The sequence below is a fragment of the Platalea leucorodia genome (genome assembly GCF_965183815.1).
Source record: "Platalea leucorodia genome assembly, chromosome: 3".
NCBI lineage: Eukaryota > Metazoa > Chordata > Aves > Pelecaniformes > Threskiornithidae > Platalea > Platalea leucorodia.
The window spans coordinates 105,159,401-105,175,881 of record NC_138825.1 but is presented as its reverse complement, the minus strand read 5'-3'; the positions used below and the strand labels follow the sequence as shown (position 1 = coordinate 105,175,881).

General features: G+C 39.1%; 1 protein-coding gene across 1 annotated transcript in view; it reads left to right on the top strand.

The window, feature by feature from the left end:
- DLGAP2 (DLG associated protein 2) overlaps positions 1-13,884 on the top strand; it is a gene marked incomplete at its 3' end in the record, with an annotated part of 398,367 nt that extends 384,483 nt beyond the window's left edge. The window contains exons 11-13 of the mRNA XM_082305420.1: positions 6,653-6,744; positions 11,192-11,344; positions 13,666-13,884. Coding sequence (XP_082161546.1) covers positions 6,653-6,744; positions 11,192-11,344; positions 13,666-13,884 — 464 coding nt within the window. The remainder of the gene's footprint in view (positions 1-6,652; positions 6,745-11,191; positions 11,345-13,665) is intronic.
- Between the last annotated feature and the right edge of the window lie 2,597 nt (positions 13,885-16,481).

Below are 16,481 nucleotides of genomic sequence, written 5' to 3'. Positions count from 1 at the left end.
TTATAGAATATGTCTCTATAGTGTATGCAAAATCAGGTGTTTGTCTTCAGCTGATTGTCAAAAGTGACACCCAGACTTCCAATTTCCCATTTTATGTGACTCATTTCAAGAGATCTTCCTCAAATAATTTCCAAATTACATTAAAAATGTAGTGAAATGGTATCTCTTCACCTAATATAGCTTGCATCAAATAAAAGGAAGTTATCAAAGAATTATTTTCACTGGGGGAATGAGCTTCACAGCATTTTAAAATTTCAGTGTGAATAATTTTTTTCCTGTTGAGTTTTTGACACATGTTGTATCCCCAGTTTGAGCTATGGAGGTTGAAATGTATGTATCCACAAGAACTAAAGTTTAATGATATCCCAGCATGAAGTGTATCTTGACATATCTAAGTATTTGGCAGTTCCCTGAAGAAAATACACGCAAATGGGGGAGCCAGAAGCAACTAAATCTGTTTTTCCATCTTCCAGCAGGAGCTACTATTCCCAAAACACTTCACAGCAAAGTTTGCACATTCAAACTGTCATTGTTAATGCTGAATCATTTATTTTTGACCTGGGTATATTAATTGTACCTGAAGACCAAATATAGCTTTGCATCCCATAGGAGGAGGCTGTCTTTATGATACCATTTCTATTTTGTTTTAATCACAGGAAGAGTTAAAATAGAACTGCATTTTAGAAAACAATTTCATTTTCTGCGTTAGCACAATAGCCCTGAGATCACCGAAAGCTGTCTGATTGCTGTATTGATTTTTTCTTTCACTGTAGCTTTTCTCCTATAATGTTGTTTTAAGAACTTCACTCATCAGGTCTTAGAAAAGGAGAAGATAATCATTGCAGCAAAAATAACCTCTCTCTCTCTTTCTTTTCACAGAATTTGTTTATTTGGTCAGTTGCCATGAATTGTATTTTGGAGTCTCTGCAAAGTTCATATATTGTTTGTGGGGTCAATTATTTGTGCTCTCAGTGTTTATTATAACATATATAGAGAGAGATATATATAAAATATATATGTGGCTGTAACTGTTCCCAGGGTAAGTCATCTGATCATTTGCACTAGCAGGGTGCCTTCAAGCAAAGATATGTGTTTCTCAAGGGTGCTGACTGGAGTTTCAGTTTTACACCCTGAAAATTGTGTTTGGCTATTACTGGTGTGTAGGTGATGACAAGAAAAACACTCTCAATTGTCACAAAGCTATTGAAGACCAAGAGGGCCAGGACTCTGCCGCCCACGAGCTCTGTGATGGGAGCAGGGAGACCGGCGCAGGGAGGGGGACAGCAGGCGAGCCCGGCGCGGCGGGGAGCCGCAGTCGCTGCCCGCAGCTTGTAGGCAAGGTCTGGCAGAGGGAAGCAGAAGACATCCTGGGCTTCTGAATGCCCCATGCTTGACCACTGAAATGTTTCCGCACGCAAGTCAAATGGAGAATAGCCATACAGAGTTTACTCTCATATAAAAGTCCTAAGATGATAGGTGCAAAAAAATTAACTATAGTATAAACTATGCCAGCAGAAAGGTGGTTTTGCCAGTGTCTTCTGCATCGTGGTTAGGAGCTCTGCTGGCATAGCTACATAGTACAGTGATCTCTAGTTTTAAAAAGGCATTAGAGAGAGTGAGCCCTTCTCTCCCCTTGCCCCTTCATTCCATGGATGCTGGATTTTTCCTTGCTAATCCTCTGGCTGATATTTCCACAGTACTGCAAGGGCTTTAGTAACATGGCCAAGTAGCAACAGAAAACAGAGGGTTAAATCTCCCATACTTTGAAAAAAAATCAAAAACCCCTCACAACCTATTTATTTTAGTATATTCATCAATTAATCATCTATAAAAGCTTTCATAGGTGTTTGACCAAATATGGGTTATCCTTTAACCAAAGAGAAATTACTGACATAATTTCGTAATGCTTTTCACAAACTTATCCTTCAGGAACTATTGAAATTTACATTTGGAGTGTTGCGAATGACTACAGAATGTCTTAATTGCCCTGAAACAGTCTTTGAAGTCAATAAAAGACAGTCCCATAGTGTGGAATCCAAGAATTTCTCCTAGCATTTGTATTGTTCTGCTCAAATTTTCCCCTCTTTGAACTCAGCTCCATTTAGGTAAGAAGTGAATTTGCACCGAGTCCCACTTGGTGCAGAAGGATCCCATTGCCCTACCTACCCTCCAGAGCACTGCCGACTGGTAGCTGTGCTGTCCTAAAACGTCATCTCACTCTCAATATTATACATTTATTATTACACTCACCTGCTTTGTTGATAGCGAAAAAGACATATATTTCTGAAGATTACTAATTTAGCTTTATAGATCAGACAAATACTATGCCCTGCTTTGAGTTAGGAGGATGAACTAACTGCCGGTTTGAATATATTTTCCAAGCATATTTTCTCAGATTGTGTCTGGAGCAATTTATTTATGAGTATAGAAAAAAAAAAAATGGAACAATCAAATGGAATGAAAATTTAAATTAAAACATGTCATTTAAAGAAACTGTAATGAATGCCAGAAGCAGATTGATTGTTAGTAGTTTCTCATTGCTGGTGCAGCAGTGACACAACTGAGCAAAGCTTTTAACCTGTCAAGAATAGAGTTACAGCATCAGACTATAATCTTGGTTTCACCAATATAGATCTAACTTTTCCCCCTCTACCTTTGTGATATGAAACCATTTTCAATTACAAGATTTTGTAGCATTTCTCAAGCAATACAACACATATATATTAGGTGCGATTTTGTAATATGCTTATTGCAGAGGAAAAGACACCACTGTGTTAATTGTGCATGTTGTATACAGGCAACTTACACAATCTCTATCCAGGGTATAAATCCTGAGTCTGCTTCTACTGAAGTCACGGTCAGGGTTTTGTATGTCTTCAGAGCAGAAGCCATATAGGACCACAAAAATGGAGTGCTTCATATGCTACAGGGAGCAGAATTAAGGTTGTGTGACTCTTTCCTGACATTCAAGTAAATATAACATTATCTTAATGGAGGGAGGTTTATGAATTATATGAAAATTATATATATTTATGTGTGTTGGTAGATTTTATCATCATTTATTTACAAGCAAATTCTTCTAGGCATCACCAAACATCTCAATCTCTCCAGTCTCTAACATTCATCATTCTTTCATGGAGATAATCAATCTGCACTCATCAGAATAATTCCCCAATGCATGAAATTAATAACAAGGCTTTGGCTGTCTATTAATATTGTGCTAAAGATTATGAATTGAAGTGTTTTAATACTTTAATTTAATTACAGCAAAGCAGAGTAGCATGAATATGAGAGATTCTAACGTCTATGTTTTATTACATCTGATTTACTTATTGAAATGGAAGTAGAGCTAGATCTTTAATAAATGGTAGGGCTGTGATTATACATGCGTATTCACCACTGTGACTCCATGACACATGCAAGTAGCCCCGAACCACCGTCTTACATCCCCAACGGATGTGTATCACCAAAATGCTGCATCGCCAGTGCCTAAGTCTTGCCTGGTCTGACTGGGCTTTAAATTACCGATGCTTGTTGACCTGAGCCTTCAAGATAATGAAGATAAAACAAATGTTTATTTAATATGGGGGTTGGGGTAACTGTGAGATTCACTAGAAAATATCAGTCATGTCTAGATTCTGTCAAGATCTACATTCCTGCAGTAGGGCAAAACCAATGTCCCTTACTCAGGCTATGTATTTGAGCTATGAACTACAAAATTCAGCAGAGGAAACTAAAACTGAACTCTACTCACTATGAGACAAGCACTACAGCCATCAGCCTACAGAATCATGCTCAATCTCTTTCTGCCCCGTGGATAGCTGAACATAGCATGGAACAGGCGATGTCCGGGACCTGCTACAGCACAGTTCCCCGTCCTGGCAAAGAGGGGACTCTGACCCCACACTGGGAGTTTGTCTTATGTCCTGAGCTACAGAGCACCGAGGGAAATGCAGGATACAAGGCTGTTTGTCACTTAAGTCTTTGCCTTTATTAAAAATGCTGAAAACAAAATCAAAGCAATTTGTTTCAGATCAAATGAAACATTTCTTTTTTATTTAGGTTTTTGTATGTTTGTTGAGGTTTTAACACCCAAAACATTGCTTTCCATATCCCAATAACTCCGTAGAGGAAAGCGAGGGGTTTGGTGATCAAAAAACCCAAAGCAATTAAAATGCTTTTTTTCGTTTGGACAACAAGACAAAAACAAAACACCAGTGAATTACTCATGCAGCCCTGAACCACTTAACCCTTTCACAAATGGGTGCCACACGGGACTGATGAATTATGCATATTGCTGTTTAATTTAGTGTTGTGGCGCAGCTGTAATGTTTGTCTAACAGAAAATGGAATAGAGTTTGAGAACCACAGCTTTACATGTTAACACAGGCTTATAAAGTTACAGAGTTTGTATGTTTCCACAGAACTGGAGCCTAAAACTTCCAAATTATCTCTTGCTGCTACTTGTGGTTAAGCAGATGTTTCAGGGGTCTAGAGAAAGCAGAATTAAAATGCAATACCTACTACCAAAATACTGTTTTCACATGTCACTCAGTCCCCTCCTATACTTATTCTAAATAACAACAAAATGTTAAGCCCTGCCAGAGTTTAATGTTTTCTATATCACAGGCTGCAGATCAGTTCTGCTGTACTATTGTAGTTTCATTCCACCTTCTGCATCCCATTTGAATTATCAATTTGATTTCCTCAAATTGAATTAAAAGATGTCAGAGTAATTCCTGTCTCACCCCTACCAGTACCTCTTTCTGTCTTTACCCTAACCATTATTTAAAGATCTGAAAATTCTCCAGATAAAATCAATCTTCCATTGAAACTGCAGCTTATAATGCTTTTTAAATTGCTGCTTTTTCAGCATAGAGATGGATGTGGAGGAAAGGAAGTGGAGGAAGGGATGCGTAGGAAGGAGGTGTAGGAAAGTATACTGCTACCTACCAAAGTATGGTATTTATCCCAGCAAATGTGGGAGTCCAGGAGGCGTTAGTTTTCTAGGGATAAGCCAGTCCCCTTAGGCACTCCAGTCAACAGAAAGAAATAGGCATCTCCAGGAAGAGATTCAGCTCATCTAAAAATAAGTGCCTAACATGGCTGAGCTGATGAGCTCAGGTTACTGATTATAGAGCATCCAGAAATTTTGATTTAGACAGATGACTCTTGGAAGCAAAAGTTAAGTAAAATGAATTTGGTCCCTTTCCTCAGTACTTATGCACACTGTAAACGGCAAGTATACTGACAGTGGGGAAAGCCCAACAAACCATGGGGGCTGATCATGATTCAGCAAAGTCCTGGAGCACTCACTTGTGTCCCACTTTGTCTGAAGCTCCTGTGCTTAGGTCTTTGTGTATTTTCCTGGGTAGGCAACGTGTAAGTCCTTATAGGGGTGCCAAGACGTGTCTCAGAGACATGATTCCTCTGAGGATCTCATTCTTATGGTAGGAGTATCTTGTGTTATAGTTTAATGTCTTAACCTTACCCCAGAACAGATAGGATAAAGCGAGCTCATCCAGGGATAATCCACACAACTGAGTGAAGTCATTAGTGATTGCAGAACCAGAAGATATTATCTAAGGTACATGTAACGCTCCCTTTGACATCAGAGGGAACAGGCATCTCACTGGTTCTTGAGGCAAGACTGTTTCAACAGTTTTCCATTTACATGAGCAAATGTAAGGGGCGGGGGGTGTCATTCAATTTGAAATTTAAGATTCTTCTCAAAAACATATATATGTATGCTGTCATGGTTTAACCCCAACTGGCAACTAAGCACCACATAGCCTCTCGCTCACTCCCCCCACAGTGGGATGGGGGAGAGAATCAGAATGGTAAAAGAGAGAACACTCATGGGTTGAGATAAAGACAGTTCAATAGGTAAAGCAAAAGCCGTGCATGCGAGCAAAGCAAAACAAGGAATTCATTCACTCCTCCCCATTGCCAGACAGGTGTTCAGCCATCTCCAGGAAAGCATGGCTCCATCACACATAATGGTTACTTGGGAAGACAAACGCCATCACTCTGAACGTCCCCCCCTTCCCTCTTCTTCCCCCAGCTTTATATCGCTGAGCATGACGTCATATGGTGTGGGATATCCCTTTGGCCAGTTGGGGTCAGCTGTCCCAGCTGTGTCCCCTCCCAGCTTCTTGTGCACCCCCAGCCTGCTCGCTGGTGGGGTGGGGTGAGAAGCAGAAAAGGCCTTGACTCTGTGTAAGCACTGCTCAGCAATAATGAAAACATCCCTGTGTTATCAACACTGTTTTCAGCACAAATCCAAACCATAGCCCCATACTAGCTACTGTGAAGAAGATTAACTCTATCCCAGCCAAAACCAGCCCAGTATGCCCACTGCCAGAAGCTGTCCATATTCCTTTGTTTTCTTCTGCTTCCTTAAGCAAATACAGTCTTAGCTGTTCTGAGTTATTAATATATCATTTGTTATCGCCAAAGGGTAAGGTGCCACAGAGCTTTCCCATATCTCCAGCTTTTTCAAAAATATTTTATTATATAGTCACAAACAGTTAAACCAAATATTTGCTTCCCATATAAAATAAACAGTAATTTCAGCTACATATTTTTTGAGCTGGATTTTGCATTTACTGCCAAAAGACATTTATTGGTAATAACCTATCTGTATGCTTAGTCCTAGGTAAGATCCGAAGTGCTGTTGGAAGCGCTCAGCTCCTCATGTCTCAGAAATTCCAGCAATTTTATTGGCTTTGTCAGCAAAATCTGGTAAGTCACCATGTCTGGCCATTCTTGAAGAGTTTAAGGCTATTCATACAAAACATAACTTTAAATTTTAAAATGTAATATTTTTACTTCAAAGGCAACAACAAAAACAAGTGTAGCATTCCCAAACAGCAGCATTCTGAAACATCATTTTCTCACATTTCTCACATTTTGTCTAACTGTTCTTCTTTTTCTTTTTTTTTTTTAACTTAATCCTTAAGTATGGTGTTAGTACATTTTTTTGTCAAAGCAAACATGTAATTTCAGTAATTTCAGTCTGGCTGCATTCTGTCTTTTCTTTTTTTGCTGTCTTTATTAAAGAAAAAATGAGAAGGAAACAAATGCAAGTTTTCTGAGACATAATATTATGGCTTATTTTTATAATACTCTAAAATAGTAACTATATTTCTGCTAAGAAAGGAGAAATTTTTCACATTACAGTAAGTGGAGAATAGTAAAACAGCAGAATAGCAGAGAATACGTGATCCAGCTTTCTACCTACCTGAAAATAGGACTGATCTTGGAAATGGGAATATACATAATGTTCATAAAATTGGGTTTCATAATTTGCATTGCCAATTATATATAAGATGTCCTAGGGCTAAAGGAACAGATGCAGTATATTACTTGTGAGAGTTACTGCTATTGTTCTCGAAGTTCATTAGAGACTAATTCAATTCTAAATGTTATCTTCATTAATATGACAGCAGCCATCAGTAATATAAACATTGTGGCAAGATGATGCTAATCAATAGAAGAACGTAATTCTTCAATCTATGGCTGGTGGTAGAGCACCTACTTTCTTTGGCTCACTTGAAAACCAAGTGTAACTTTCACTTTTTGACTGCCCTTACACTTCATATATTAAAAGTGCTCAATGCTGTTGCGTGCATGACAGCAGACATGACCTATATGTCTGGTTAGATACATTTCTTTACATTTCTTTACTATTTGCCTTATAACTTTGTAAGGCAAAACATTCATTCTGCAGAGACCTACTTTCTACTTTCCATCCATAAAGTTAAGCATCCAGCATTCCTGAAACTGCAATCAAATATTACTGAGAAAATCATGCCAAAAATGTCCTACCTTCTGATAGAAAATGATAAGATATATAGTCCTCATTAGGAAAGGATCCAATTATCCACTTCAAAGACTCTGTCAAAACAAGAATTTTAATAGCTGTTACAGAATGACAGAGGAAATATGCAAAGTCAGGCAAGCAGGAGATGACCACGTTTGTAATATCAAATACATCATGTGTGCTCCCTGTCTAGTCTTTCATTTCATAGCGAAAGAAGGAAATCTTCATCAATGTCTAAAAGTTTCTCACTACAATTTTCAAAGTGCCCTCCGTTACCTGATTGATTAAGCTATGCAAACTAAGATTTGGAGAGCCTAACATCCACTCCACTTCATTTATCTTCAAGTGTGTCCAGCACTTGTGCTCGAGAGCATTACTGTAATAACAAGCGCAGCTCCTGCTCAGCACAGCCGTCAGCTGTTTGGACGCGTGAACAATTCATTACGGCAAAAGCAATAGGAGCACAGGGAGAAATCTACAGCTTTGCAGACAACATGACCAAAAAACTGCCAAGATTTTATTTCTCTCCTTCTTATTTGGATAATAAACCTTTGAACTCCATAACAGTGGCTTTATCCCACTCTGAAGATTTAGGCTCTGAATAGTCTTCAGCTTCATTAAATCAGCAATGGGCTCTGCAGAAAGCAGCAACTGCAGAACCGGACTTTTAGCTCATTCATGTTTTGAGGCTTTTCTTCCTATTCCTAATGACAGAGTTTGTTGTTAAATAGTCACTTAGTGCGTATCCACAGCAGGCTTTCCATATGCTCCTAAGGCAGCATCTCGGTGCCCCATGGGAATGCTGCCAGATAGCAGCTAGTTAGTGCATTCCCCCACTCGAAAACATCCAGCACTTACAGGGCTACCACACAGCAGTTTCTCTAACAATGTTCAACAACTGTAAGCATAAATGTAGGACAAAAAACAACGGCATTTACTTCTGCCAATTGAAAATGCAGCAAGGGTTTAGGAAGAGGAATGTACTTCCTCAAACTGAAATTTAACTGGGAACTCACCCATCACCTACGGGCTTTTCTAAAGGGTCATGGGAACTTCAAGGGACACATTTGATTATGCTCTGGGTTAAGATCTCTTACCAAAGACTCTCACTTAGGGTAAATTCATAAAAATGTAAGCTTTGATGAAATTTTTTTAAGAATCTGGCTGGCTATCTCCTACAGTGTACTGTTGCCAGTAACTGCTAGAAAAAAAACCCATCACTGATTAATAACTACTCCTTTCTGCATTATTCACATTATCTCTTGTAACACCCTGTTTTTTCTTTGAAGTGTCCTCCTCCATACTCTCTAGTCGGCACAGATCCTGCTCAGCTCGTGAGATCATCGCTCAATATGTCACGGCTGCAGGCAAAAACAGAGCGGCTTGAGTACCAGCTAGGTACTTTTTGCTTGCTTTAGGGTTCCTTCAGAAGCTGCAAAGCTGAATTCCATATAAGATACAAATAAATGAGCAGCTTCGGAGAAGAAACAGGTTTAAGCCAATCTTTTCAAAACTTAGTTAGCTGTAATAGTAATCATTTGTGCCAGCATTTATCCGTGGACTGCGGATCCATAAGGGATAGCAGCAGGAGGCAGCCCTCTTGTGTCCAGACCACGCACGGCACACTCCTCTGCAAGCAGCCGCGCTGGAGGCTGCGATCTTCTCAAACACAATGAGCATTGGGGTGCACAAAGGTACAGCAGAGCAATTAGCCTTGATTCACAAGGCAATGGCATTTCAATGAGTGGCATCATTTTATGGCTATTTAGAGGAAACTGGGGAGAGGGACTGAGCAGACTGGGCTGGAGAGAACAGATTGCAGTATAAGATATATTGCTGTGGGACTGTCGCGATAAATTTCACACAGGGAGTTGGTTCCTGAACCCTGAAATATTGACCTCTGTAGAGTAACTAATACCACTGACATAAATTTTAAATGGTTTTGTAGTAAATTGAGATCTGCCCAATCAAGATGTTTTCAGTGAACACTAATCTGGAGTTGTATCATGTTTCCCAGAAGTCTATTATAATCTATATGCCAGTTCTGTTAAGTCCCTGAAGCTCCCTATGAAAAGAGACTTTCTTCTAGCCAAGATGACTTCGAAGTGGATCAGCTTTTAGGCTGGTTCTTGGCCAGGATTCCCAAAGGGGTTTAGATAGGAGTGACATTACATGTTGTCATGCCCAGCTCCAGGCACTCAGGTCCCACAGTGGCATCTGCAAACCCAAATCTGAGTAGCAATTCCTGGTGTAAGACCCCTAGAAATGTGCAGTTCAAAGAAGGAATTCAATAGAAATGTTGACTTATCTCCCAGTTTTTAGGCAACTATGTGGGGTTGTGTTCAATATGTAAAACGCCTTTGTCCACTAGGTTTGTGAAAGATGGGGCACAGAGCCTTGCTTCAGCAGTAACACCAGTGTTTCTAACATAGTAAACTAGTCATTACAGCTTTTGCCCAGGAAGGGGGAGATCCAGAGTCCCTATGGCCTGGTGTCAACTCACTCTCTCCCAGCTCCATCTTAACTGCTTCCTCGTGCCCTGGAAGGGAAGAGACATTTCTCCATTATCTTCACAGAGATGTTTATCAATTAAACTCTATTTCACTGAAGTGGCAAGCCTGTCTTATAGAACAAGTACCAATGCTCATAGAACATAGGGTTAAGAGTCTGTATACCGCCTTTTTATGTAATTTTTATCTAGCACAGACATCAGGTTGATAGTCAAATGAAGGGTCATCTTGCTAATTGTTATCACCAATGTTTGCTCCATTAAGTGTTGTGCACATAGCGCCACTTAATTGCAGTACTTTGGGATAGAGCCTTCCCAGTTCCTGAGCGTGATTTGACCCCTGGAGAACAAAATCCTAATATCCTCATCAAAATTTTATACCTTATGTATACATTTGAAAACTCAAGACAATGTAAACATCGAATTCAGCGTAAGCTGACAACTTCTTCGTGGTGGTGTTTTGTCTTCTAATAAGCTATTGTGAATGTAATGTTTAACCAAAAAGACTTCAGGCTGGCTAGAGTACGAACCACGTTCCCTTTCTCTTTAATAATCAGCAGGCAGAGGCTGTCAGCTTGTTCCTTTTTAGAAATGCAGGTCAGCACAGCATATGGTGCTAAGGAACTTCCCGTGCCGCACGGATTCAGGAAGGCTCGCGTATGACATCCAACTCATTCATGTCTGGGTTGTGTAGGAGGCACAACTTTCCAGTCACAGCTCCCAGCTGTTAAAGCGCGCGTAGCCTTAGCACTGAGTAGCATTGTAGCAATGTCATCTGGCGTGATGCCTTTCCTGCCTCAAAGCACATTGTTTAAAGCCTCCTGGTCTATTCGTATTCTCTCCTTTGTGCACGACAGGACCCGAGTGCCATGCCGAGACCAACTTCCCAGGACCTAGCAGGTTTCTGGGACTTATTGCAGCTCTCAATTGAAGACGTCAGCATGAAGTTTGATGAACTGCACCAGTTGAAACTCAATGAATGGAAAATAATAGAATCACCTGAAAGGAAGGTAAGCAGACCATGGACAATACCATTTACTCCCCATTTTTAGTCCTGCAGTCTTCTCGTGTTAAATACAATAGTAAAACACGATAGGTTTCTAACCCTAGAAAATATCTAATTGGCATGGCCCAATTTATACATGGAAACCTTCATCAGATGTGAGGATTTTTTTCTTTTTAACAATGTTGAGCTGAATTGTATAACAAATAAAATTAATTTTGCCAAGTTAGTCTACTCCATAACACTTTTGTTCAAATTATTTGAATTCGCATTATAAAGGCTAGAACTGAAACATGTTCTGATTAATTCAGACTGAGGACAATAGCCCAAGAATTCAATCAAGGTAAACTCAGCACTCTGCTACATTTGGGCCAGCTCAAACCTGAGCACTACCGAGTTTAATCCTGCCTGCACGACACAACTGATACTAGAACAGGAGTGAGATAAAAGCTTGGCCCATGAAAGTTTGGGGGACAAAGAGTACTTCTGGCAAAATGCCTGCACCTCTGCCCTGCAACTCCACCGCCTGGGAGACACCCCTGCCACGATCCTTACAAATCGAAGGTGGCGAATTGTCCACAAAAGCAATGTAATTCTGAGACTGCCTTTCCCCTTTCTAGAGCTGCATCCCTCACCTTGATTATCCCACTATCCTTGCTAATTATTGTATCAGTCAGATGAAGACAGCATTTGGTTTGAGTCAGTACTGTTGGCCTCAGCTGAATACTTGTTTGGTTTGGGAGGAATTAGGAGGCATTTTGACAACTCTTTCATTTCTTCATGCTCCTCTTGGATTTTAATTTTCAGCCAACTGGTTGGTGGATGGTGAGTTTGCAACTCTTGCTTACTAGTGACAATTGGAAGTAAGAAATTATTATAGTGACAGCAACAGTGATGTTCCTAAGAGGGAAATAACTAAAAGTGAAAAGAAAAAAAAAAAAAAAAAAAAAAAAAAGATGGGACAACAGGAATGGAGCCCTTATGTTCCTGGCTGAAAACAGGAAATAGAGAAAATAAAGACTGGAAGAGCTGACGGTCATGGGGAATAGCATCTTAGGCTGCTGCACTGTTCCTGTTGAGTTGAGAATGTAAAACTATGTTCTTAAATAACCTTAGTTATTTAGTCTTGGCTAATGCATTTTGGTAGTAGACTCAGAATTAGTTTTAAAAAAAAAAGACCAAGCAATGAAGAGTCTGTAAATCATAGGCGCATCAGTTCAATTTTTGTATCATTTGAATCCTGCTGTGCATCAAATTAACTGTGTTCTCCATAAGGAACAGCCCATACTCTGGACTACTACTATTGCTTTAAGAGTGATATAGCAGAAAGATTGATCATAATAACCATGCTGTATGTATGAAGTTGTGGAATCTCCGTCTTTGAGGCTATTCAGTCCAGTATTAAATATGATGTTGAAAAACCTGCTTTAACTTCCAAGTTGCATCTAATTTCAAGTGGGCTTTGGATGGGGGTTGTATTGGATCACCTCCAGAGATGCCTTCCAACCTAAACTATTGTATGATTCTGTGATTCTACAATATCTTTTTAAGGCCCTTATATGATATTTCACAGTCTCTAAATGGAGTAAAATATCAATTTCATACTTCAAAACAATTCTCAATTTAAAACCTGCAGAGCAATTTACAGCTACTTTGGTACCAAAATCTACTGACTCTCACTTTATAATTTGATAATTCTTCAATATAATTTTCTTTAAAATGGTCCAGGCTGGCAAGCAGAACAATTAGCCCTATGTTCTCTCTCTGGTTGGTGCTTGCATGTTTCCATTTAGCAATTCATAGAGGAAACTAAACTAATAGACATGTATACACAGCTGCTATCTCATATCCAGCTGAGGCTAAACTCAGTATGATTAATTTAATTAAAAATCCTGTCCTGTTAATCTTAGACAGTCTTTTCACTTGATCAGACCACACAGATGTGCTGAATTCTTATTGGAGAGCCAGTGTGTGTTTCTGTTTATAATGAATGTAATAATGTGTCAGCTAAAATTAAACAAATTCATATGAGAGAGGTACACAGATTGCATGTGCAGGATACCTGCAAGGACAGTAGAAGGAAGCGTAGTCTTTTTTAAGGCACAGGACTGCAGAATTTGTAATGGTTGCTGAAACAACAGGGTTTTGTCAGTGTCCCTAGTGTGGCTAGCTATTCATGTAATCCGTTAGTCAGCTGAGTGGAGAGCACAAATTGAGCATGCTTGATGTATGTAACCAGTATTTTGCATTTCATGTCTTCGATTTGCATGCTCTGCTGACGGTACCATCCGCACGCAGTTCACCCTCAGTTTTAATACCCTGTTGCAGGAAGAAAGAAAGGTTCCTCCTCCTGTACCAAAGAAGCCCCCAAAAGGAAAATTCCCTATCACGAGAGAAAAATCTCTGGACCTACCCGACAGACAGCGACAAGAAGCTAGAAGACGGCTAATGGCTGCTAAGAGAGCAGCCTCTTTCCGGCAGAATTCAGCCACAGAGCGTGCAGACAGCATCGAGATATATATCCCAGAGGCTCAAACCCGGCTTTAAAGACAGAATGCTGCAGAGTTCCTTTTTTAAACAAAATGCTTGTACAGTTTGTCACTTACCTGGTAATTTTTGTCTCATTCTCTCCACTAAATATGCCCTTGCTGTTGTGTTCTTTGTGCCATAAGCACAGTGGAATGCTTTTGATTTCCTCAGAATTTGCTGAGCTCACCGCAAGAACGACTTCTTTTTGTATTTATTGTCTGACTTACAATCAGCTACAATGGATAGGGCTTGTTGAGACCTGACTTATCCAATATATTCTCAGAGGACAACAAGAAACACCTCTTGAGATGGAACCCAGCTTACTTTTTTGTTATTTATATTTTTATAAAATGTGTGATAATTAGGGATAAGAATAACAAACTATAAATGGGTGCATCTCACCATTCACTAGAGGCATTAGCTAATCCAAGTAGAAGGTGCTACAAATGTAAAGAGCAGGAAAGAAAGAACCCATTTATCTCTCTGACCTCCAGTTTCTTTTCCTAGAACCCAGCTAACATATTTACCCATGTGCTCTGCCACTCTTCTCATCTTTGTTACTGCAAAATAACATTAGGCCTCCCATGTCATGTCAAGTTTCTGGAGATGAACAGGGATATCCAGCCACTAAAACTCCAAAGTTCATCAGAAACCAAGAAGCATACAAGTCTGGTGGTGGTGGGAATGCCCACTGAGAAACGTTTGCTGTTAGCAGTATAACGACACTCTGAAACCTAAGCAAAATTATAATGCAAGAGGACTTGAGTGATGGGTGAAAGGAAAACGGAAGCCTTAAAAAGTTAGATCTTCTGTAGCAAGATGTGTAAAGAAAAAGTTATACTCACTCCTTTGGAACACTCATTGCATTTTTAACAGTTCTTTTACGTGTTAACATTTATTTTATAAACCTTCTCTCTTTCATTTCAAGAGCCGTGCTACATGTAATATTTCAAACTCTCAAAATGTTATATCAATTGAGTTTCCAGGGTATCCTTGAGAAAAAAAAAAAATCTTGCTTGTTTAAAATGCCAGTTGTGATGTTGTAAACAGTTTAAGAAATATGAATGTGAGTGGTAAGTATATCTAAGTTTAAATGGTTATGTTAAGGTAAAGGTGAACTGTGGTTTACAGTTGTATTTTTTTTTTAGAACTATTTTTCTATGCAGTATCATTTAGGGCAAGAATAAGCTTCTTGCTTGCTTCAGACATTAAAAAAAAACCATGACTCAAGAGATAAGTGATTTCCAGCCATGGAATATAAGGAAAATAATATATTTTCAAGCCTCGCATTGCCAGAAGAGAGAGCTGGTAACTACCACAGTCAAGAGGCTTTAATTTAAAACAAATTAAGATAGAATTATTCCACTTCACCTACCTTCCAGAGCCAACCGAGCAACCCAGCACTTAGAAGTCTTCAGGTGAAGACGCAATAAGATGAGTAACCCGCAGCCCCTGATTCCAAGGTCTGAATCCTACTGAACACTACTTTAGGTCAAAACAGTCTGAACCCAGTGAGACAGCCCCAACTACCGCATCCCCTGTTTACCTGCTTTAACAAATGCAATGTATTTAGCCATAGGCAGAACAGCTATTTAATTATACTCGAGCACTTTGGTTCTTCACCTGTTGAGCACTTTAAATCTGAATCCCACGCACCCTGCAGCCTGACGGATGACTGAAAACATGAAGTATCATAGGTTATGCAGATCTGACATTGCTTCAAATCTGTTTTCTTTTGGGTTTTTTTGTTTTTCTTTTTCCTTCTCTTTTTCCTACAGTGTGTAGTATTAAGCATGAGTTCTGTCTTTGGAGCACAGCTGATAAAGCATGTTTAGCTTCAAGATATGAATCTTTAGAGATGAAGTTTTGAGAAGTTTCTGTGAGAAGAAAACCCTGTAAATTGAGCCTGATATCTGGTATATACTTTACCAAATAGCCTTAAACTATATTTGGAAGCAAAAACCAAGACGAATGTATAACCTTCAAAAATGCAAAAAAAAAAAAAAAAAAAAAAAAAAGAATAAATCCCTGAAATATTCTTCTATAGATGAAAACAGTATATTTCCCATTCCTCGTGTTTCCAAGGCATTTTCTATTAAGGAAAGAGCTGAATCCTGGGTAGTGTACAATATTGATGCTACTTCCTATATTTGCTGTACTATTTTAAATACAAATGTACCTGCAGACATTGGCATCTTTAGTCCTGAAAACGGATATCTTATTTAAAGTGGAGCTGCTAATTAGAAATATCCACACAAAACTAAAGCCAGTGTCTTCCCTATATTTAAGAAATTTAAAATAGACACACACACCCCTATACATGCGTATATATATGGCAGCTGATACATTTTTTTCTAATTTTCCTGTACACTTCAAGGAGAAATCACACTTGACTTACTCGCTTGAAAACCCCCACCTGCAGCAACAGGTCACGCGACTAAGACAAGTTGTATTTGATCCTGCCAGTAATCAGACTTTATAAAGACAAATTGTAAAAACAACAGATTACAGATAAGTTTAGATCCCAGCTGACCTAATAATGCTGACTTGGAGCAGTCCGTTAAGTTTTTAATTTTAGAATCATATTTTGATATTTTTCTGATATGTTAAAGTTT